The sequence below is a fragment of the Cucurbita pepo genome, chromosome 11 (assembly GCF_057944985.1).
Source record: "Cucurbita pepo subsp. pepo isolate OVF chromosome 11, ASM5794498v1, whole genome shotgun sequence".
Classification (NCBI taxonomy): Eukaryota; Viridiplantae; Streptophyta; class Magnoliopsida; order Cucurbitales; family Cucurbitaceae; genus Cucurbita; species Cucurbita pepo.
In genome coordinates this window covers 4,127,077-4,150,158 of record NC_141808.1, presented here as the reverse complement: position 1 = coordinate 4,150,158, position 23,082 = coordinate 4,127,077, and the positions used below count along the sequence as shown (strand labels likewise).

General features: G+C 37.9%; 3 protein-coding genes across 5 annotated transcripts; 1 reads left to right on the top strand and 2 right to left on the bottom strand.

The window, feature by feature from the left end:
* Positions 1-3,924: 3,924 nt before the first annotated feature.
* Positions 3,925-8,870, bottom strand: LOC111805718 (methyl-CpG-binding domain-containing protein 2). 2 transcript variants are annotated; one of them, XM_023690914.2, is made up of 5 exons: positions 8,614-8,870; positions 5,870-6,517; positions 5,733-5,786; positions 5,457-5,611; positions 3,925-4,421 (listed from the first exon to the last, which is right to left on the bottom strand). In XM_023690914.2, exons 2-5 carry the CDS (start codon positions 6,463-6,465, stop codon positions 4,201-4,203), a joined length of 1,026 nt encoding a protein of 341 aa, XP_023546682.2. In that variant the 5' UTR covers positions 6,466-6,517; positions 8,614-8,870; the 3' UTR covers positions 3,925-4,200. The 2 variants fall into 2 exon arrangements, with proteins under 2 accessions (XP_023546682.2, XP_023546683.2); XM_023690915.2 differs by having other exon boundaries at positions 5,870-6,514.
* Positions 8,871-11,044: 2,174 nt separating this feature from the next.
* Positions 11,045-16,389, bottom strand: LOC111804880 (protein trichome birefringence-like 5). Its single transcript, XM_023689689.2, has 5 exons — positions 15,650-16,389; positions 13,066-13,258; positions 12,544-12,737; positions 11,705-11,863; positions 11,045-11,555 (listed from the first exon to the last, which is right to left on the bottom strand). Exons 1-5 carry the CDS (start codon positions 16,210-16,212, stop codon positions 11,219-11,221), a joined length of 1,446 nt encoding a protein of 481 aa, XP_023545457.2. The 5' UTR covers positions 16,213-16,389; the 3' UTR covers positions 11,045-11,218.
* A 2,231-nt stretch (positions 16,390-18,620) lies between these two features.
* On the top strand, positions 18,621-21,937 carry LOC111805414 (uncharacterized). Of its 2 annotated transcripts, XM_023690504.2 has the most exons (3): positions 18,621-20,769; positions 20,882-20,930; positions 21,043-21,937. In XM_023690504.2, the coding sequence occupies exon 1, from the start codon at positions 18,831-18,833 to the stop codon at positions 20,601-20,603; it is 1,773 nt and encodes a 590-aa protein (XP_023546272.2). In that variant the 5' UTR covers positions 18,621-18,830; the 3' UTR covers positions 20,604-20,769; positions 20,882-20,930; positions 21,043-21,937. The 2 variants fall into 2 exon arrangements, with proteins under 2 accessions (XP_023546272.2, XP_086984372.1); XM_087128246.1 differs by having other exon boundaries at positions 20,882-21,937.
* Positions 21,938-23,082: the final 1,145 nt, after the last annotated feature.

Sequence of the window (23,082 nt, the reverse complement as noted above, 5' to 3'; positions counted from 1 at the left end):
TCTCCAATCGATATGGGACCCCCACCAAATCCACCCTCCTTCAGGCCCCAGTGTCCTTACTAGCACACCGCCTCGTGTCTACCTCCTTCGAGGAACAGCCTCCTCGTTGACACATCACCTGGTGTCTAGCTCTAATATCATTTGTAACGACCCAAACCCATTGCTAGCAGATATCGTCCTCTTTGGACTTTCCTTTTTGAGTTTTCCCTCAAAGTTTTTGAAATGCGTCTGCTAGGGAAAGGTTTCCACACTCTTATAAAGGGTGTTTCGTTCTCCTCCCCAACTATTATACCGTGTTTTTATACATCAAGGACTATCGACCAATCACATTCTCAACCTAAGTAATCCCATCAACCGTAGCTTTTGCTATAAAAAAAAAAAAAAAAAAAAAAAAATTGAAAGCATTCAATTTTTTATATTTCTTTTCCTTCTATTAATCTCGATTATATTTCCTAAGATAACTTAATCAATACATTTCTGAAGATTATAATAAAGATTAATACATTTGTTAAGATTATAATAAAGATTATAATAAAGATTAAATTATTATAAGATAAAGTTTATTCACCAAAAAAATAGGTGTTAATTAACAAAATTTTTAGTACTTTTCAAGCTTAAATAAATACCATGTGGTTAGTCCCTACAAAAACTCCGGAATCTTAGCATGTACAATGCTACAAGACAATTTTGAAACCATTTTTAAAATATTGGAAATTCATTTCTAATTTTAAACTTAAACAACAACCCCAATTTTGTTCATAACCATGGAACGTGGATGCTAGTTTATTAGCTCCAAATATAAAACTTTTTTGGCATCTTACATTCATCTGCCCAGCCCCTGTTTCATTATCGCTTGGGTCGAACCGACTCTTCTCCCTAAATGACAAGTTTCAAAATCAAACGAAAAGGGGTTTTCCAACAAAGGGGATTTGGCTTTAATCCACGAATCCCTCCTAGCTGCCGTCGTCAGTGCAGCCTCGGTAAATTATAAGAGGAAGCATAGGAGGTGATTGAATAAGGGAGAGGGGGAAGGAAGGAGATAAATGAATGCATAATTATTAGGGAAGAGTATGCCCAAAAACATAAAATATTTATTGTGGCAACCCAACATCCAACTACATGTGCTTCCTACTATGCGCTATTACATCCCTCAAATGGAATCAAATGGATGAATAATGCCCATAAAAGAATACCAACTCTCCTATTTTTGTCCTTTTTTCCTTACAAATCATGCATCTTTATAACATTATTTCCCCCTCAACTTTATAGGAATCATTAACATATTTGTTATTCATTTATGGCATAATATATAATAATAATAATAATAATAATAATAATAATAATAATAATGTAGTTATTGTGGTTCTGCTTCTTTTCGTTACGTTACGAATATATTATATAAATTTGGTATGCCATCAACTATTTGCTCCATTGTTTTACGTTAGTAAAACTTTGTAAAGTTGAAGTAGTCTGTGACAAATTTATTTAATTTTTATTTAGACAATGGATAAAAATTTATTCTCATTGTCTACAATGATTACATTTTTTTTGTCCCCGACCCCACCCTAATCCCTGCCATGTCTTGCCTTGTATATATGTGTATGTATATATATATATATATATATATTAAAAGGAGGATTTGGTTTAAGGCATGTCATTTAAAGTCATCTTTAAAGAAATCCTTGTACAAAAAGTTGACTTTAACGTTAAGACTTTGAATACTAATTACGTTACTAATAAAAGGTTTCGTGAATTTATCAACGCAAGGTTTAGTTGGACTAAATGTATTTTATTATTTTTGTAATAACATTATTTAAGTCCATCGTTAGTAGATAGTGTCTACGTTACATATTGTCGTCAGCTTCACAATTTTAAAACACTGTCTGCTTGGGAGAAGTTTCGACCCTGTTGGATGAAAGTCCTACATCGACTAATTTAGGGAATGATCATGGGTTTATAATCAAGGAATACTATCTCCATTGGCATGAGGTCTTTTGGGAAAGCCTAAAGCAAAGTCATGAGAGCTTATGCTTAAAGTAGACAATATCATGCCATTGTGAAGAGTCGTGTTCATATAACACACCCCTTATGAGGAATGTTTTGTTTCCTCTCTCCAATAGATGTGGGTTCTCATAGTCCACCCCACCACTTTATGGTTCAGCGAGGAAATTAGGCCCCTTTGTCTTTTGCTTCCTCTCTATACTTCTCACACTCACTCCAGTGATTTCCAAAGCGTTTCGTGATTAGAATGATGTTGCAGTGTCTTTGCGTAGAATGGATGGGACGTGGGACATGGGCCGCGTTTGTGCAAGCGCTGCCCTAGACTTCCGGCAGTTGCGGAACATCTTTTTTTATCGTTATAAAGGGTATGAAAATTTCTTACTAACAGACACGTTTTAAAACTGTAAGGGTGACGACAATGTATAACGAATCAAAGTAGACCATATCTATTAGCGTCATTTAGAGGGGTTGACCTGGTATTAGAGTTTGGAATTTGTAATAGGATAAAAAGGAGTTGATGAGTGGTTACCAAAGCTTACTTGCCCCTACCCTTTAGGTTCAAACAATATCAACACCTCATCATACCATTTCTATTTTCAACAAATAGCTATTAAATAGTTAACAAAATAATTGAGAGAGAGGATAAAACAAAACAAGGTTTGTCCCACATACTATAGAAATTTTAATTTTTTCAAATTTTTTTTAAATTCAATCATACCACGAGTAACAACCTAAGTATAGTTCAATTGGTTAAGCCTATGTTGTTGAACTAAATATCAATGATATAACTCGTAATAACAACTTAAGTATAGTTCAATTGGAAACGATCCATCTTTCTCGAAACCTTTTATGTTTATATTCTCGACCAAGTAGCAAAGGATACAAGAAAATGTCGAAGTTATTGTGTGTCAAATCTTAATATTGAATCATACATCTTGGATACTATAAATGGTAGCGGAGTGAAAACCTTTTGTAGTAAGATGTAGCTCGAGGATGAAAGCCAAAAAGAATGTTGGTGAACATGTGATACTCAAGTACAAGATGAATATATGAATGAACTGATATCACATCCAAATGAGAATGATCCTAAAGATACTTAAAGTAAATCTTAAAATAATTTATAAGTATGGCCTATATCAACCATTAAAAAAAATGCATATTTATAAATTTTTTAGAAAGTAAAAAGAAAAAAGAAAAGAGAAGAAATGAGTAGATAATGGGCCTTGAGTCCAATTTGTAAGAGAAGTGGGCCTGTTTTGTGTAATAAAGCCTTGGTAATTAGCACATTTATTATTATTATTTTTTTTTTTAATTTTATGTTATTTATTTATCTCGATTTTTTTAATTCTTATTTTATTTTCTTGATTTTTTAAATATGGTTTTATTTATAAAAAAAAAAAAAAAAAATCAATTATTTATGTTTATTTGGTATTATTTCTTCTTCCTATTTTCTTTTATTTTTTTTAATTCTTCTTTAATATGATTTTTTAAAAATTTATTATTTATGTTTACTATTATTTTCTTAATTCTTATAAATCATTTGTTTAAAAATAATTATTAATATTGACGACTAAATAAATTGAAAACCTTAAAATTTAAGACATATTATTTATAATATATATATATATATATATATGAATGAAGTTAAAAGAATTTTAATAAGTCAACGTTCCGTTCCTAATTTATATAAAAAAAAAAAAAAAATCTTATTATAATTAATTATTTGATGGTAATAAATCAAAACATATATTTAATTTATTTTGACAAAAATTTATTAAATATATCATACGAAACAAATTTATTTGATTATTAGACATCCTATTTTTAATTTAAGGGCGTGTAATCAAATGACATCAAAAGGATTGTCGGAGCAACCGAAACTAAATAGATGGATAGGGTCGATTTGTTTGAAAGAGAAGTATAGAAAGTGAAACTTTGTTGTATGATATATAGAATGGGAGACATATTCTTCCATCTCGTACATAGAATATAGTCAAACCCGAACATAACTCAACAAACTAAAGTTTAATATCCTCAATCAATAAGAATGTCAAAGGTTCGAATCTCGATCTCGATCTCATACACCACGACCAAAATTACCCGATAAGGGTATGATAATATACATATTCTGTCATGGTTTCCTTTCCAAAATTCCTCCTTTTCTTCCACTTTGATGGAACCAACCTGTTCTCACCGGTATTACTTTTTATACTCGTTGAAGTAACGTTCTAACGATAAATCAGGAGGTTCGGTCGATGCGAGAGAACTACGCATCTCCTTTGCTACAGCTCTTTTCGCCTTCTTTGCTGGTTGACTGACCCGATTGTCGACTGGTGCAGTCGGAAACAGTTCCGAGAGCCCGGGCCTTCCAAGCTGCAATGCAGTAGAATTGTCTGGACGAGCCCATGATATTGGATACACTGCAAAAAACAGGGAGAATCTACTGTTTAACATAACATACATTGAAGCTTTTGAATAAACATGGTCGATGTATGGGACGGGACGAAACTATTGACGATATCTTACGTTTTCTTTTAAAAGAATTGAAAAAAAAAAACTAATGCTCAAACAACTTCAAAAGAATGTTTCATTCCTCCTTTCAACCGATGTGGGATCTCACAATCCACCCCATTCAGGGCCAGCGTCCTCACTGGCACTCGTTCCTCTCTCTAATGGATGTGGGATCTCATAATCCACCCCCCTTCGAGGCCTAATATCCTCACTGGTACACTGTCCAGTGTTGGGCTCTGATACTATTTATAATAGCCCAAACCCACCGCTAGCAGATATTGTCCTCTTTGGGTTTTCCCTTCCGGGCTTCCCCTCAAGGTTCTAAAACGCGTCTGCTAGTAAGAGATTGAATGTTTCGTTCCCCTCTCCAACCAATATGAGATCTCACAATCCACCCCTATTTGGGGCCCAGCTCCTCGCAGACACTCGTTCCTCTCTCCAATTGATGTGGGAACACACAATCCAACCCCCTTCGGAGCCCAGTGTCATCGCTGGACACTGGTACACCTCCTGGTGTCTGGCTCTGATACCATTAGTAACAGCCCAAGCCCACCACGAGTAGAGATTGTTCTCTTTGAGCTTTCTCTCAAGATTTTAAAATGCGCCTGTTAGGGAGAGGGTTTCCACACCCTTATAAAAATATTTTGTTCCTCTCTCCAACCAATGTAGGATCTAGCGTAATAGCGGATTGCAAAGCTATAAACCTGCAAGAACACTGAAGGGCATAAAAAAAACCCAACAAAAGGAGTTGCCTAGACGTTAAATCTAACGAGAGACGACACCAAAGAGACGTTAGTAACATACAACCAAAGAGACGTTAAATCTAACGAGAGACAACACGAGCTCCAAGATCTCTCAAGCATCTAAAGTTTATCATTGTCCTCTATAACCCAAACCCCCCTAAAGGCACTATGCAGGTCAAGGGACAAACACGAAACGAGTACCTTCACCAGATTCAAGCTTAGAACCGTCACACGAAGCATTCATATTGGCGCGACGCTTTCTTACATAATTTTCCTGCAGAGGCTTCGGGGTTTGAAATGAAAACCGTGTCATACAAACACCTTCGGTTTGGTACTCCGGATGTTCGATCAGGTATCTTCAGAACCAAACAAACCATCAGAGGGTGCCACAAAAAAAATCAATATGTAGGCCACAGATCATTTACAAGAATTTAATCAAACATTAAATAGTGAGAAGCACAATGTAGAGCAACATACTTCTGGATATCCACCATGGAACGAAGCCTCTTACCTGATGGTGCAATATAATACCTGATAACAACAAAATATCAGACAGGTACAGACAATAAAAGCCACAAACATAGCAGTGATAATAAAGAACTTAAAGTACATACACATCAGCAAACTTGGTGCTTCCTTCACCTCTGATGTGTAGTAGCCTTTGCCAGCCAGGAGGGGGCTGTGCTATATTGGGCTTGTCAATTGCCCAAAGCCTGCCATCATCTTGAGTAATGTCAGCAGGATCATTACAAGAGATATCAGGCCGCCACTCACGAGCAGTTTCACAGTAAAAAGGTTCCTCAAGCAGATGTTCACGTATTTCCTCATATTTTTCCTTTGTTGGAATGAGCCTCCATTTAAAACAGCTTGCACACTGGACAGTAAAGGCCCCTACTCGCAAAACTCTAGACGAATTCGGAGTCAAGTGTCCAAGAAGCGGTGGACGCTGGTGTCTAACAGGTGTGGACACAGGTTCATGTGCACCTCCTTCATCATTAGCAGAAGGGTTGTATAGGACTAGTTCACGAGAGACGTTTTCATTAGATTGAGATTGGACATTCTCATTCCTAGTCTCATGTAACTCGCTTTCAGAGGAAGAAGACGAGAAAGAGGATGACGAGGAAGAAACAGCTATAACATCTTGCTGGGTCGTTTCTTGGTGGTTCGATAAACTTGGCTCGTTCAAGTCATTTTCTTCACCACCAACCATACTGGTAAACTATCAGCGGTTTAACCACATCATACCATGATCCAAAACCCTGCTGCAGTCGAAGAAAACAGATTCTAATTATAAGCTCAGTTTACACTCTTTTTTTTTTTTTTTTTTTTAAAGAAATGAAAAGGGATGATCCTACTCCTCCCACTCCCAAAGCTAAAAGAGATTACAAGTCAAAACTCAAAGCAACGATGAAATCCTTGAGAAGAAAAGATACTGCAAACAGGGCAGGATAGGATCATAAGTGAAAAGGTTAAACAAAGCTAAATGTTCACAAGAAGATTTATGAAGAAAACACCATCTGTAACGGCCCAAGCCCACCGCTAACAGATATTGTCCTCTTTTGGCTTTCCCTTTTGAGCTTCCCCTCAAAGTTTTTAAAACGTGTCTACTAGAGAGAGGTTTCTACACTCTTATAAAGAATGCTTCGTTATCTTTCCTAACAGATGTGGGATCCACAATCCTAGCTTAAATAGGACAATACCTGCTAAAGGTAGGTTTAGGCCGTTACAGTTGGTATCAGAGGCAGACACTAGGAGATGTGCTAGTGAGGAGGTTGAGCCCTGAAGGGGAGTAGATTGGGGGGGTCCCACATCGATTGGAGAAGAGAACAAGTGCCAACGAGGACGCTGGGCCCTGAAGGGGGGTGGATTATGAGATCCCACATTAGTTGGGGAGGAGAACGAAACATTTTTTATAACGGTGTGAAAATCTCTCCCTAGCCGACGCATTTTAAAAACCTTGAGGGAAAGCTTGAAAGGAAAAACCCAAAGAGGACAATATCTATTAGCGGTGGGCTTGGACCGTTACACAATCTATAAGCTAAGGAAAAAATAATGAAATCCAAGAATTCTTCAAAATCTGTGGACTAATCAGTTAGGCAAGGGAGTTAGTTTTTGGCCATTGAATTAGCTGGTTTGCACAGAGTTAGTAGAAGTTTGTTTAAGAGCTGTTGCTGGCAAATGATGAAATAAAGGAGATGGCAATAAGGAGCATTAATTCATCATTAAGCTCAAAATATTCAAAAGGTGTATTTACGTTTTCTAAAGAGAACTTTTAGGGCTAAGTTCAACGCCTCATCGTGCTCATCATTAGTAGATATTGCCCTCTTTAAACTTTTCCTTTCGGACTTCCCCTCAAGGTTTTTAAAACGCATCTACTAGGGAGAGGTTTCCACACCGTTATAAAGAATATTTCGTTCTCCTCCCCAACCAATGTGGAATCTCACAATCCACCTCCCTTGAGAGTCCAGTGTCCTCGACAACACTCGTTACTTTCTCCAATCAATGTGAGACACCCCAATCCACCCTCCCTTCGGGACCCAGGATGCTGGCACACCGTCTCATGTCCACCTCCCTTCAAGGCTCAGCCTTCTCGCTAGCACATCACCCGATGTCTAGCTCTGATACCATTTGTAACAAGCTCAATCCCACCACTAGCAGATATTGTCCTCCTTGTGCTTTCCCTTCCGGACTTCCAAAAAACAAGTTTGCGCTTTCCCTTCCGGACTTCCAAAAAACAAGTTTGCTAGGGAGAAGTTTTCACACCCTTATAAAAAATGTTTCGTTCTCCTTTCCAACCGATTTAAGATCTCACAAAACCATTGTTCATCCAAGAAGACATAAGGATCATGCTTAAGATTAAAACCAACTTCAGCATCTCCTTGCTATAAGCAAATACTTCCTATAGAAATCCTCTCTGTAGGAACACTGAAAAACTAAAGCGATAATCAAAATGTGACAGAGGCAATAAGGGTAAGCACATAACTCCAAGCACTAAAACAACAATGCAGTGAAGAGATAACCAAGAACAACAAGAGAAATATTCGAACCCAATACAGCAAACCAACAAGATCATCAAATCCACTACAAAAAAGAGAGCAAAACAGCAAGATCGACCGCCATAGGAGGAGAAGAAACAGACCTATAATTGCCCTCAAGCTTCCTAATCAAACAGGAAAAAAATATTACACCAATTTCATCAGTTCATTCAATTCTTATCTCGATCGGAACCCATAACACAAACCCACCTCCATCATCGAAAGAAAAAACATCTAAATCTAAAATATCATCCAATCAATCCGTCAAAACCTTCAATCCCACAAAATCGTGAAAAAAAATGCAGAGGAGAAAGAACTCTTACACGATGTAAAATCGAAGGCGACGAACAGAAGAGAGATGAAATGCGTTGATTTCGAGGTAATGGGGAGATCGAAGACTCGAAAACGCGGTAGAAATGGGGGAAATGGAAAAGGGTCTGCGAATTTTTGTGTTGAAATGATGGTAAGGCCTCGGGAAGAGCGAAAGGGAAAGGATCTGCAGATAGACGTTGAGAAGGAGAAAGAGGATGATTCTTGGATGGAATTTGGAAATGGGTATAATCTAAAACAACACAGGCAACACAAATATCGTTGATTATTGGATTATTGTTGTTTTAATTGGTTTTTTACAAATCAAGGGTCGGAATTGCATATCAATTATAGTTCATGGTTTGGATTAGAGTTATGAATATATGCTTGCAATTTACGTTACTACCTTATCTCTTCTATTCATTTTATGCCAATTACTGTTCAACTATTTTGAACTTGAATATCCAAACATATATTCATGTCTATGTATATTGGATTTTAATTTTGGTTGAAGAACACTGTTAGTTCATGTTTTTTTATTAGTGATTCTAAGTTTGAGTTTCAAATTTTATGGTATATTAAATTGATCTATATAGTTTATATACACATTTGATCGGTAAATATTATGTCAACGGATATATGTCAAAAAGATTAAAAATAAAATTCATAGTATTTTATCGCAGCAAGATTGGTCAATTTAACCAATTTGAACCTAGTTTGACTGATAAAAAAAAAATTGTATTCTCAATAAACTAGATATTCAAATTTATCACCTAGCATGTTGGCGAATTAATGATTCGACAACCTAAACATAGCCAGCGGATCAAACATCAATTACCTTCCTAAAAGACTTATGATCTTATCCTCCTAATAATTCTCATTTCCGAGAATTATCTAGCTTCTAATCCTGAGTTATTTTGTTTATATTAATAAATATGGACAAAAAAAAAAAGTAAGATTGAGAAAAAAATCTTTAAGAAATTTGGCCCGTTACGTATTGACCATTACATGTCGCTGTCAACCTTATAGTTTTAAAACGCGTTTACTATGGAGAGGGTCTACCCCTAATTCGACCAGTGCATCACATCATTCGGTGACTAGTTCTGATGCCATTTGTAACCGTTTAAGTCTACCGCAAGCATATATTGTCTGTTTCGGCTCGTAAAGCATCGTGTTAACCTCGTGGTTTTAAAATGTATCTGCTAAGAAAAAGTTTTCACACGCTTATAAAGAATGTTTTGTTCCCCTTTACAACCGATGTGGGATCTCACAATCCACTCCCCTTCTGACGGCGATATGTAACGAGCCAAAATGAACAATATTTGCTAGCGGTAGGCTTGGACTATTACAAATGGTACCAGAGCTAGACACTGGGCAGTGTGCCAACGAGGACGGTGGGCCCTCAACCGGTGGATTGTGAGATCTCACATCGATTGGAGAGAGGAATTAAACATTCCTTACGAGACATAGAAATCTCTCTCTATTAAACATGTTTTAAAATCGTGAGGTTGACAGCAATACATAATAGACCAATTGAGTTAAACAAGGATGAACTAGTGGAGAAGCCTACCGCCAGCTAAGGTGAATCGACTGCACATCAACCAAAAGGAGAAAGCCACGCGTGCGCCACACACAAACTGGTGGGAGTCGACAGCTTGGGACGAGTCACATGGATGTTGTGTCTGCGCCGCATGCTTCTATAGGTCACGCCTGGTTTTAGGCCGAGCTTCATGCATGGGCTGAAGCGCTGGCATCCGTGTGGTTGGCCTAGGCTTCACGCATGAGTTGCTACTACTTCTAGGCCGCGTGGGTAAAGCCCGACGGATTTGAAGCCGGAGAACACGTGGGCTGTTGATGGCAGCTTCAAGGACTGGTTTGGGTTGTTGCTTCACCTTATGGTTGTCGCCTTTTGTTTCCTTCTTCGATGAAGATGGTCGATTACAACGACGAGGGATCTTAGAAGGTACACAACAACGTTGGTAACGCATTTTATAAGAACTGACGGAGGATTCTTACCGATGATAGTAAGAATAAAATCGAGAGAAAGGGATAGATGGTAAAATCCCACATCAGTTAGAGAGAAGAACGAAAATTTTCTTATAAGGGTATGGAAACCTCTCCCTAGCAGAGACAACAGACCAAAGTGAGCAATATCTGCTAGCAGTTGTACTTCTTTCAACCGTGCAAGTTTATACAATAGATTATCATTGTAATGGCCTAGGCCTACCGCTAGAAGATATTGTCTTCTTTAGTTTCCCTTTCGAGTTTCCCCTCAAGATTTTAAAACGCGTCTGCTAGGGAAAATTTTTCACACTCTTTACAAGAGTGTTTCGTTCTCCTCTCCAACCAATGTACGATCCACCCGTTATAGATCTTCAGAAAGCCTGAAAGCCTCCCCACCCACTCCATTTCATATCTCTATAAGATATAAATTATACCAAAACGTTTGCTTTCAAATCTGATAAGAACAATATAAATAGAAGAGATTCTGTACAAAGAAGCTAGGAGCAGTCAACATTCAAAGAGCTATGGCTGGCCTGTAGCCTTCACCAAAGGGAACTTCTGGGAAATCATTCAGGGTTCCTTTCCAAATGTGAAACAAACGATGCTATTGCTCAACTAAATTGACTTGGATTTTTTCGATTGAGAAATTAGAGCGGCATAGATAAGTTCATTCCAGGCATCGGGAACTCCAGGGAGACACCAATGGCTGCAATCCTGCCGTCTAGTCGAAACCTTTATTGTAGCGGTACGATTCTTCGTGTAGATCGAAGGGTGACCGTCCTTGCGAAAATTGGTTAACCTTGTAACGTTCAAAAGTATGACTGGAACCCTCATTTCCTTGATCGTTTCCTCGACTATCTTCATTTTCAAAGGATAGTTGTCGAGGATGGCACCGCTTAAGACGGGCTCGGTTTCGCCATTGCATGACCCTCCTGAATCCCAATCTCCACCTCTGTTTTATAGAGTTCAACATATAAATGTACAAGTATATGGGGAATTTGGAATAGTTATATCCATCCCTTTCCACATGAATTTGGATAACAACCAAACAAGTGAATGATCAAAAGGTGTTTCAAAAGAAGAGGGCATAGAAAATGGGACCTGAAATGGGCAGAAGAATAGCCTCTATAGAGGACCAACTGGTTAGCTGGGTTTATATTATTATCGATCCAGTTTCCCCACGTCTTGAGTGCTCGTCTGTAAGCCTCGACAGCATCGAACTGCGGGTAAAGAACGTCGCCTTCTTTATAATAGTTTTTCCTGCATCATCTAATTGTATCAGTAAACCACACCAAGAAATCAGTTTAATCCAAAGTTCTATCAACTAAGGTTGAACACTTGAAAAATGTACTAAAATATATAATAATATGAGAGTTTATGGACTAAAATAAGATTCAAAAGTTATTTAAACATTTTTAAGGATTATAGAAATAATATTGTCCTTTTTAGGATTTTCCTTTCGGACTTCCTCTCAAGGTTTTTAAAACGCATCTACTGGGGATTGGTTTCCACACCCCTATAAAAAATGCTTCGTTCCCCTCTCCAACCGATGTGGAATCTCACAATCCACCCCCTTCAGGACCCAGCGTCCTCACTGGCACTCGTTCCCCTCTCCATTCGATGTGGGATCCCCCTTTCCACCCCTCTTTGAGGCCCAGCGTTCTTGCTGGCACATCGCCCGGTGTATGACTCTGATACCATTTGTAACAGCCCAAACCCACCGCTAACAGATATTATCCTCTTTGGGCTTTGCCTTCCAGGCTTCCCCTCAAAGTTTTTAAAACGCGTCTGCTAGGGAGAGGTTTCCACACATTTATAAATAATGCTTCGTTCTCCTCCCCAACCGACGTGAGATCTCACATCATCTTTCTAGTTTCTATGATAATTTAAGGTACAGTCCATCCAGGCTAATGTTTATGCAATTAAAATTGAATCCTTACCCACGAGCAGTCTTTCCATGAGTCCACCAGTGGCCAGTATTGAACACGAGTATATCAGCACGTTTCCAACGTCCAGAAGTCTTGTCAATTCGATCAATTGATAGAGTCGGATTTGAGTTCCCTTGAGCATTTACACGAATTCCCTCCCTCACAAGAAAATGTGATCTCACAAATTCGACTGTACAGTTATAGTCCTGCCAAATGTTTGTCGAATTAGTTATATACTTACAAGACACAAAAGCAAAACTAAATGACAGGTAGTAATTTATAGCACTAAAACTGGTCGAGAATAAAGCACGTGCGGAAAAATTTACTAATTATGGTGCCAACAACCACCCCTCTGAATATATATTTTCGAAATAAGTAAGATAAAGACAAGCAGATTTGAACTCGAGAACGTTCTGATAAATACAAACGAATCATTTCACCAAACTAAATGCTGGTAACACAAATCATTATGCCAAAGAAGTTATATTCAAGAGAAGAAATCTATATTAAATGGCAGGAACGTTTTTTTATTACCTCAAACTTGAAGACAAAGTAACCTCTTCCCTTGGTTATTTTATAGCCATGGGTTTCAAACATTCTCGTCTTATCTCGAAGGCCCTCTCGAAGGAGACAAAGGATCGACTCAAACTGGTTCCTGTTCATAGAATCTCCAACGAGCATCAATCTTTTCCCTCTCAGTCTCACCAAAAAGTCGGTTGCATTAAATCTGAGCTACAAGTGAAAAGATGATACTTTTCTTAGTACACATGTAAAATACTCAATGGCTTATTTTTGTTTTTTAAGTAACAAACAAAGCATCAGACAAGCAAACATAAATACAAAAACATAGGATGGAAGATAGTCATCCAACCAACCCAAGGCACACGAAACTCCCACACACAACGAGGAGGGAAAAACTCCCCCTCCTTGGGGCCAAAATTATTGTGACCGATTGTAGTGGTTCCCAAAACTTTATAGTGCAAGAGTGGCACATGAGCTTGGGATGTCATAGGACAACAAAAGTGAGCACGGAATCCTTCGCAAATCAAGTAATACAGTCAAAGGTAGAGGACTATGCAAGAGAGTGCTATTATCATTACCTAACTTTGGAAGTTGTAGACAACTTCCTCCTATGGAACATAGCATACAAGTAAACTCCAAGACCCCTACCATGAGGTTGAAGGTAGGAAAGAATCATGTGATGCTATAGGAAGACCCTAGGACAAAGTGTATTGTTGTATGCACTTCGGTAGTGAAGTATTCAAAGGAATTAATGAGTTGGTCGGCCAATACATGGACGACTTTACCATTCCAACGAGAATACCACCTCCATAACTCGTGGTCAGGAGTTCTAATGGAAGGCATATCAACTCTATATCGCCATTAATATTGTTACCTGCAGACCCAATATAATGAAATAAAGAGGCTAGTAAGAAAAATGTGTGTTGCTGGAATGACTCAACATAATCAGGCACCTTATTGAGCTTAGTGCTGCTAATTAAGAAAAAAAATTGTAGGTGTAGGTTTTATGTCTATCACACTTTGAATAAGGAGAAGGTGCCTGATATGTTCCCAATTCTATAGTGGACTTTCTATTAGAATAGCTTCTTAGAAGCAACACGATACACAAAGTTGCATTCAAAGTCAGTTATTCGCTACATGAAGATGCACCTGATGTTGTCCCAAAACTTCCATTTTGCAGCATGAGGAGCATTTCAAATTCCATGCAATGTCATCATAGTTGGCAAGTAGGGTCCTCATCCTTTTGAATGGATCATTGGTGGAGTTAGAGGGAGTTCTAGGCTATTTTGGCTGAGCTTCCTTTCCTTTCCTAGTTTGTTTAGTGTGTTGTGGAAGATGGGAGGAATACTTACCTTTGGGAGGATAGGTTGTCTAAGGATAGACACACATGCTTCAAGCTTCCCTAGTTATATCAGTCGTCTTGAGGAATCCATCGGTGGCTTCAATCCTCTCATTATGAGAGCTTTCCCTCTCCCTTGTTGGAGGTTCCGACATCTGTTGACTGATAGGGAAGGGATGAATGTTCTAGCTATGCTGTCTTTACTCGGGTAGTTTTGCGTTAGCCTCAGTAATGTGAATGTTCGCCTTTGGACTCCTCCATCCAAAGTCTTTTCCTACAGCTTCTTCTTTTGATGTTTGGCTAGTTTTTCCCTGTTGAATAGTTCTATTGTTTCCTTTGTACGAAAGGTGAAGATTCCCAAGAAGCTTACATCCTTCGTGTGACACGTTATGCACGAAAGAGTTAACACCATGGATGGATCAGATCATGGGTAAGGGGTTTATCTAAGTTGAGTCACTTTGTTGTATTCTTTGTAGAAGGGCAATAGAGGATCTCCATTATATTCTCTAGAGATGTGATTTTGCGGATGTTGTTTAGAGTAGTTCTTTTAGACGTTCGACTCACTTTGTCAGCTCTCAAAGTTAGAGATGATTGAGGAACTTCTTCACCATATGTCTTTCCGTGAGAAAGGATTCATTTCGTGGCAAGTTCGGGTGTGTGCTATTTTGAGAGAAATAATAGAATCTTTAGGGGTTGGGAGAGATCTTCTAGTGATGTTTGGTCCCTAGTTAGATTCTATGTTTCTCTTTCGACTTCGTTTCAGTGTTGAGGTCTTTTTGCAATGATCCTCTAAGTCTTATTTTACTAGATTGCAAACCCCCCTTAGAGGATCATTGCAAAAAGACTTAGAGGTTCATTACAATCGCCCCTTCGGTTCGGTTCGGTGTTGAAGCCCCTTTTTGTAGTTCAGCTCCCTTTTGTAGGCTTTGTTTTCTGAATGCACTTATTACTATTACTATTGTTCATTTTCTTTCTCTACCATTCATAAAAAGAATAACAAATAACAATTAGAATGAAAGCTACAAAGAAATTTTGTTCTACTAGCAGCACATTTGGTAAGGATTAAGTACTTAGCTATGTCGTGTTGTGATCCAAAAACAGGTGAAATCTTATGTTCTCTGCTTCAAATGTGTTCTAAATAACATGTCCAGCAAAAAATAATGAACATACGTTCCTAATTTCGACATCAAATTGTGCAGGCAAAGAATGATATATCCACACAAACGCATATACAAAAACAACCATAGAAGCACATACCTCGGAAGATCACAGCCATAAGGCTTCCATCGCCATTTCGTATACTCAGAATCATTTCTCCCATTATTCCCACAGTCATAAGCCTCATCAACATAGGGGCAAGAACCCACTCGATAAACCGGATAATGTTCCTCATCTTTAACCCAGCTTCCCATGTAAAGATCACATTGCTTCAGCCCCTCCACTGACAAATCCGGACCATCATCAGCCTTCATAGAACCAACAGCAACATCACCATCAGAAACCGAGCCATTTTCGCCATTAACAGAGAGCCGATCCTCAATTTGATCATTAGAAAACTCTGTTTCTTGAGCAGATGGGTTCGTTAAGGATTCAATGCCAGAAGAATCAGACCCAGAATCGGGAAAAGAAATCTGGGTTTCGGCTATTGAAGGAGGAGGAGCAAGAGAGACGGTAAATGGGGTTTGGGAGGAGAGATCTTGGTAGAGAAAGAGGGAAACGTCGGCGTTTCGTTTGGTGAAGAAGATAAAGGAACAGAGGAAGAGGAGGAAGAAAATGGGGGCGAAGGCAAAGCGATAATTGGGGAGAGAGGAAAACGCCATTGGAGGAGCAAAGTGAGGAAGGTTTCAGTGTGTGATCTGCAAATGGGTGGTGGATAAAAGATGAACAAAGTTCGGATTTAGCCAAATTCACGGTATCTCTTTCGTCTGTCTCCCAGGCAGAGTGAGGGAGTTCTTCACCATTTTCGAAATTTTTAAGAACATTCTTGTTCATCCTTCTTCTATTGTTTTTTTTATTTGAAGATGCGTTTTGGACATTGTTTACTCATAAACTATTGAGTGGAGCTGGTGTGGTGTGCATGACATAAAATTAATTAATACCTTTCCCTCTGCTATAGACCTATTAGTTGAACTCTTATATATTATAGGGAAGTGTCACACGTAAAAGTCATGAGTGAAACCATTATTAGTTGCGTATGTCGATGCGTGAAGGTACGTGGGTGAGTCTTTTTCTTATGTTTATCAATTTTTCAATATGATTTTGATGTTATTCCTATTTTTACTTGATTTATGACTAACATGAGGTAGCACTGAAGTAGCCATTTCAAATTTTTCACACAAGTATATATATAAGAATGACTCGAAATAGCTGTACTTATGTATGGAATCATGCATGTTTTAGCTTATAAATACGTATTTATGTTAGGTTGCATTTAGAATTTTTGACCTACTATTAGTTTTCATTGTAGATGAACTCCTCGGAATTGGATATACAGCTTAATTAGGCTGCGTGTGCAACTTCACTAACTACTCTTTGATCTTTAAGTCTAGTTGCCTAGGAGGATTTGTTACTACCAAAACCTCGAGCCTAGTAAACAATATTAGGTTCATAAAGGAACATTAAGGCGATGAGTAGTTTCGACCATAAGATCAATACTTGATCGGGGCAATACCCTTTAGTCCCTAGGGGACTAGGATATCTGGAGGTTCTCTGAGACCCCTAATAATGGAGAGATCTTCCAATAGGTCCATCAAGGGCATAAAAGCTAGTTACCACAGACATAGGCCACACCAAGAGTCTAATCTTGTCTAAACAACCCGTATTTAGTAGTTCAACAGGTTACTATATGAGGCAATTAGGGGGTTCGTCAACTCACTTATAATTGTGAACTTGCTCTGAGGAGGGGCGAGAGTTTTTATGGTCCTCCTTGCGAGTTGTATGATGATGTGGGGACTATTAATCAAGCCAACAACTTCTATAAGTGAACCTATCTCAAAAGTAGGGGTTTGTTTTCATCCATAGTAAATCTTCAGAAGTTGGAGTAGTAAGGTCATGCCTTGTAATATAGCGTGTCACTGAGAGACCTCGTGTGGATACAATCATGGGATCCTCAACAATCCTTTAGGTTGGAAACTCATCCACATGAGTGAGCGACCACATGTGGGTGTAGCTCGGCAAGCATGAAGGTTGCCCCTCTATTAGTTGAGATGACGTTATGTGGCCTATTAGAGAGTCACCAGCTAATATCTTGTACTTGATCAATATCGAGCGATGTTTCTCATAATGTCTTAGCATTTCAACTGCTGGAAGCAGTTGAAAATCGTACCTCATAGATACTTGACATGTGGGCGAGTGACATAGGTAATGACATTTTTGTAGGGTTAACCTAAACAAGCCCAAGACCTAGAATGGTTTATACATGCCCTAAGGGATTCGAGTATTGTGCAAAGTGAGTTCAAGTATGAATAAAGAGTCGAATCGAACATTATGAACCCAAGGTTAGTCGACCAAAAAGGCCGATGACCTAACACATGATAAATCAACTTACCGAATTCGATTAGAGCCTATAGGTAAATTGCTTATTGTATATTCTATAATTATTCATACTACTTTTATATTTCAGTTGGTTCATAAAGTAGGTATTGATGTTGGATTCCTGCCTTAAAACCTCGTAATTAATCACTTAATTTTTAATAATAATTTTTATTATTTTATTTACAATTTAATATTATCCATAGATATGAAAATCCAAAATTATTAATGTAATCTTGAACACTATGCGATTGACATTTTAGACGATTGTGTTCGAATAATAACCTAAATGGTTTATAGTATATGGATAATGTTGGGTGCCTTATCCTAGTAATAATATTTTTATGATCAACTTTGAAACCATTATAAATAGTTTGATCCAAATCATTCCTGTAAAGATATGTGAGTGAGGGTAGGTATCCTATACAATAAATTTTGTATAAGATAAGACTGAACTAAGAAATATTTAATCTCTTCTTGTAAATTTCTTAATCGAGAAGATTAATATATATATATATATATATATATATATATATATATATTTTTAGTTTAAACGGTAAATTTGGTATATAAATGGATTAATATATTAAATAAAAATTTGAATTTTATATAATACAATTTTCAACAATTTTAAAAGATAAAAAAATTAAAAAAAAAAAATTAAGATAAACACAAACATAAAATAGATTTGTAATGGAACAGATGGTTTGTTTTCTCGGAATACGAACGGCTCCGAGTCAAACCCACCAAATGACGTTCTAGGGTTCTCTTAACGCTATACAGAGCCAGCAAAAATCTGCAACCGCCGCCGTTCGCCCTCCAATCTAATTCAGCTTTTTTTTCTTCTGATTTCTTCATCCTTTCTTGATCTGAAAACGAACGAGCGAGGTTTTTTGGTGGAAAAAAAATGGAGGAGGTGGTTGAAGGAGATCAATATTTTGTTTCTTTGGTCAAGCTTTTGGCGTCCTCCAACAAGGCGACTCGAGACAAGACCCTCCGTGTAATCATCAAGACATGGCTTCCGACTCAAACGAGCCTCTCCGATGGCGATATGAAGAAGCTTTGGAAGGGTTTGTTCTACTGTGTTTGGCATGCGGACAAGGCTCCTGTTCAATCTGAGCTTATTAATCGTCTCGCTTCCCTGCTTCTCCATCTCGACCTTCCGCTAGCTGTTCAATACTTCTCTGTTTTTCTTCTCACCATGCGTCGTGAATGGGCCGGCATTGATGCGCTCAGGTTAGATAAGTTTTACCTTTTGATTCGTAGATTTTTGCACCAGTTTTTTGCTTTGTTGAAGAAGCATTCTTGGGATTTGGAACTATGTCGTCGTTCGGTTCAAGTTTTGGAAGAAAGGGTTTTTTTCACTGATGATAAGTTTCCTGGGAGTGGTGTTAATTACCAAATTGCTTCTGTGTTTCTTGAGGAACTTAGGCCGTTTCTTCCTCTTCAGAAGGAAGTTATTGATATTCTGTTCAAGCCATTCATTTATTCCATGGCTAAGCTGTCAGATAAAGTGTTGTTGGGAAAAATTAAGTCTAATCTTTTTGATGTGATTCTTAAAATGGGGAAGCAATTACTTGAGCGTCGAAAATGTGGAGAGGATGTTGATTCTGGTGATGATATGGTTGTGTTGGGTTCAATTTCATTGACAAATTTATTCTCAACTACATTTTATGAATTGGGTTCTTCACCTGATTGCTGTCAAGGGAATAGAAAGGTACTGTTAGCCATGCATGAAGAGTATCAGAAGTTGGAGAAAGATATTATCTCATCGGGGATTGAGATTTCGTTTCCAGATCTTCAAGAACAAGACGTGGATGAAGTGCCTACTTTAGTTCCTGTTTCCAGTGAAGGAGAGGCACCTTCAGAAATTTCCGCTGTTGATGTTGACATCACTGCTGAATCCACTGATAAGGCACATAAAAAGAAAAAGAAGAATAAAAAGGCCACTCCTTCAGAAATTTCCATGCTTGATGTTGATCTTACTGCTGAATCCACTGACAAGCCACTTAAAAAGCAAAAGAAGAATAAAAAGGCCACTGATGGCAGTGGCAAGAAGAAAACAAAGAAGACCACAAACGGTAGTTCTGATCTTGTTTCTGAAAATACTACTGTGAATAAGGACAATGAGAATATAGTTGCTTCTAACGGTGAGAATTCTAATAATGAACAGATTAGTGATGGAAATATGATAGCCTTGGATGAATCTGTGATATCAAACCTTCAGATTCAATTTGAGAGGGTTGCTTCTGAAGCTGATTTTGGAGACAATCTTTTGAGCCCTGTAATATCAACCAATGGCTCGGTCAAGAAAAGAAAGAGAGCAAAGAATGTTGATGGGCTGCAGAAACATGATGTAGTACTTCCTAGCGAAGTAGACGCTGAAGGAAATACGGCTGTGAAAAGTGGAGAGAAGAGTGTTAAGAAGGTAAGGTTTTCCATGAAAAATAACTTGGTATGGAAACCCCATAATCCCTTACCACCTGAAAGTTTGAGACTGCCTCCCTCTGTTACTCCAAGGGGAAGTGCACTTAAGAAAGGAATACCTCCAGGTCCTATCTTGGAATTCCCTGCCACAGCTAAAAGGACAAAAAGGAGAGCTGTTGCAATGAGGGCTAAGAAAGGTGTAAGAAGCTTGCCTGTCAAACGTGTGAAGAAATTGAAATCTAAGAGTACTTAGAAGTTTTTTGTTAGAGGGTATGAAGTTGCAGAGGTCCAAAGCTTACAGATTTTTGTCATTTAATGATTGTCTTAATTACTTCCTTTCAGTTCGGGCTTTGTTCTCATATTGATTTTCATGAACTCAACCATGGAAAAAGAATGAAGATTCTGATGCATTGAGTTGAGTACGTGAAATTTATGCCCCCATGGAATTCTAGCTTAAATGAAATTCTTTTCTTTTTGCTTTTCATTTGAATCTTTGCGCCTGGTTCCCTCCTTTTCTTGTTTTTTTCTTAGGGTTCTCGTGGTACAGGGCCGTGAGAGACTGGTTTTGCAGCATAATTGGGTGAGAGCTACGTTAGAATTTACGAGTGTAACGGTTCTTATTTTTTCTTTTGTTTAGTACTTTGTGGTTTAGTATTCAAGGTTCTGTCTCTGGTAAAAACTGGTCTATACAGCATGGATGCGCCAAACAGAGGTGGTTGTGGCTTAGAAGATGGCTATTGAAATGTGAGAAGAAGGATTGGAAATGACGAAACTTCCTCAGCTTCCAATTATGGTAAGCTGTCTTTTGCACAAGTTATTCCATGCTGTGTACCATATTAGTTACTCCTAGCCAACTATTGAGATGATGGTTTTAAGGTGAATGCATTCTTGTTTTACTGCTAGAAGTATTCATATGGACGAATAACTACGAAAGCATATTCTCATCATCTTGTGTAATGGCCCTTGGATTTATCTTCGTTCTGTAGAGAATAAACAGTAATATGATCTGTGTGCAATAGAAGCATTGTATAGTACAAATATATTAGGGGTGAATTGGTTTGATATAGTTCTTGGACGAACCAGCGGAACGAATTGGTTTGACTGAACCAAATCGTCCAGTACTAGGAGGATCAGGTGCCAGTAAACTGGTTTTGTTCTGCTAAACCGGTGGTTGATCAAGTAGGGAAACAGATGGATTTTTGATTGGTGGGCAAATTGTGTGGGACAATGGGCATTGCTTGGAAGATGTTGATGAGCTTTGTTGTTGACATATCCAAGCCTATACAGAGAGGTATAAAGCTCAACCTAATAGACCGATGGGAGGGAGTAGAGAAGAGCATCAAGGACTGTTCAAAACGATTACCAAGAAGAAACGTAAAGGGAGGGGAATGAATGAAAGAGACGAGGGGGAGGCCGAATCGAATGAAGGGTTGACGACAAATTTCAACGATCAGGCTCACTTAGCTAAACATCGAATATACAATACAACAAAGACTACACTGTTTACAAAAACCTCAATGTGTAGCCATGTACAACTACAAAAGGTGATGTATAATAATTGATAAGATTGGTGACAGATTCTGATTACCTTACTCTGTTGTAACTTTAATAGGACTTTTTTAATTAAAATTTATTCTCATACTAATAGAAATTTAGAACACTCTGAGAACTAAATGAAGAAATTTTAGAAATACAACAGGCATTGGCTGATAAAGACCATTAGTCATATTGGCATAGGGTATTCTCAACAAGCCCAACAAATAAATCTGTGGCCGTACTATGTGTCGAGTACTCTCAAGATATATCATCAGCAAATCTAATCATACTATATCATACTATGATACTATGTGTCGAAGTAAATGCGTTTACATAGTGTGTTGAAAAAATCAGCATATCATTTAGAAATCACGACATCAATTATTAGAAACAATAGGTTTTCAAATGATCATTCATTTGAAAAAGTTGAAATTCTTAATCACAGAGGAACAATATCACCGTTTTTCAATAAAATACCAAAATAGATGATTGACTTCAGGTGCTCGAGAGGCTTTGGGCGACACATCGTAATTTACGCTAACCTTGGCGTACCATCGGAGAGAATTTAGCCACTAACCCTGGATGACAGGGAAGAATAAGCCGGATTAAGAATGTTCTCTTAAAGAGGATAAAAACGAGGGTGCTTCTCCCCAATATGCTACAAGTTGACTATAATCCGAATAGAACTCCAATTAGGCCAATTGCGTAATTCTCACATGAGGTAGTGAGTGAGACATCAGATGGATGAGAATTCTCACTTAATGGCTGCGGCTTAACGCTTTGGCGCTCTAAATCTCGAAGGTCTTGGTAGGACCAACCCTTTTCTTTTTTGCAACATGACATGTGACGCTCTAAATCTCGAAGGTCTTGGTAGAAGACGTAACATTTTGCAATCTCCTTCATTGGCTTCAATAAAAAAATAGTGATTTGACTTTGATTCATATATCTCTTGATTGTACTTTGGCTCAATTTGTATTGATTTTATATTGGCCTATCTCAAGAGTTTCACAATCCTTTAGAAACTACTTATATACATTGTTGAATAGAAATAAAGAATTGCCGATCTTTGATAATTCTATCATCATCAAATTGCTCGAGCAAATGAATCTATTCAACGATGTAAAAAATTATAATGTCATCAAAGAGAACATTAATATATAAGTTGATATATTACTGTCTGTCTATACTATAGAGTA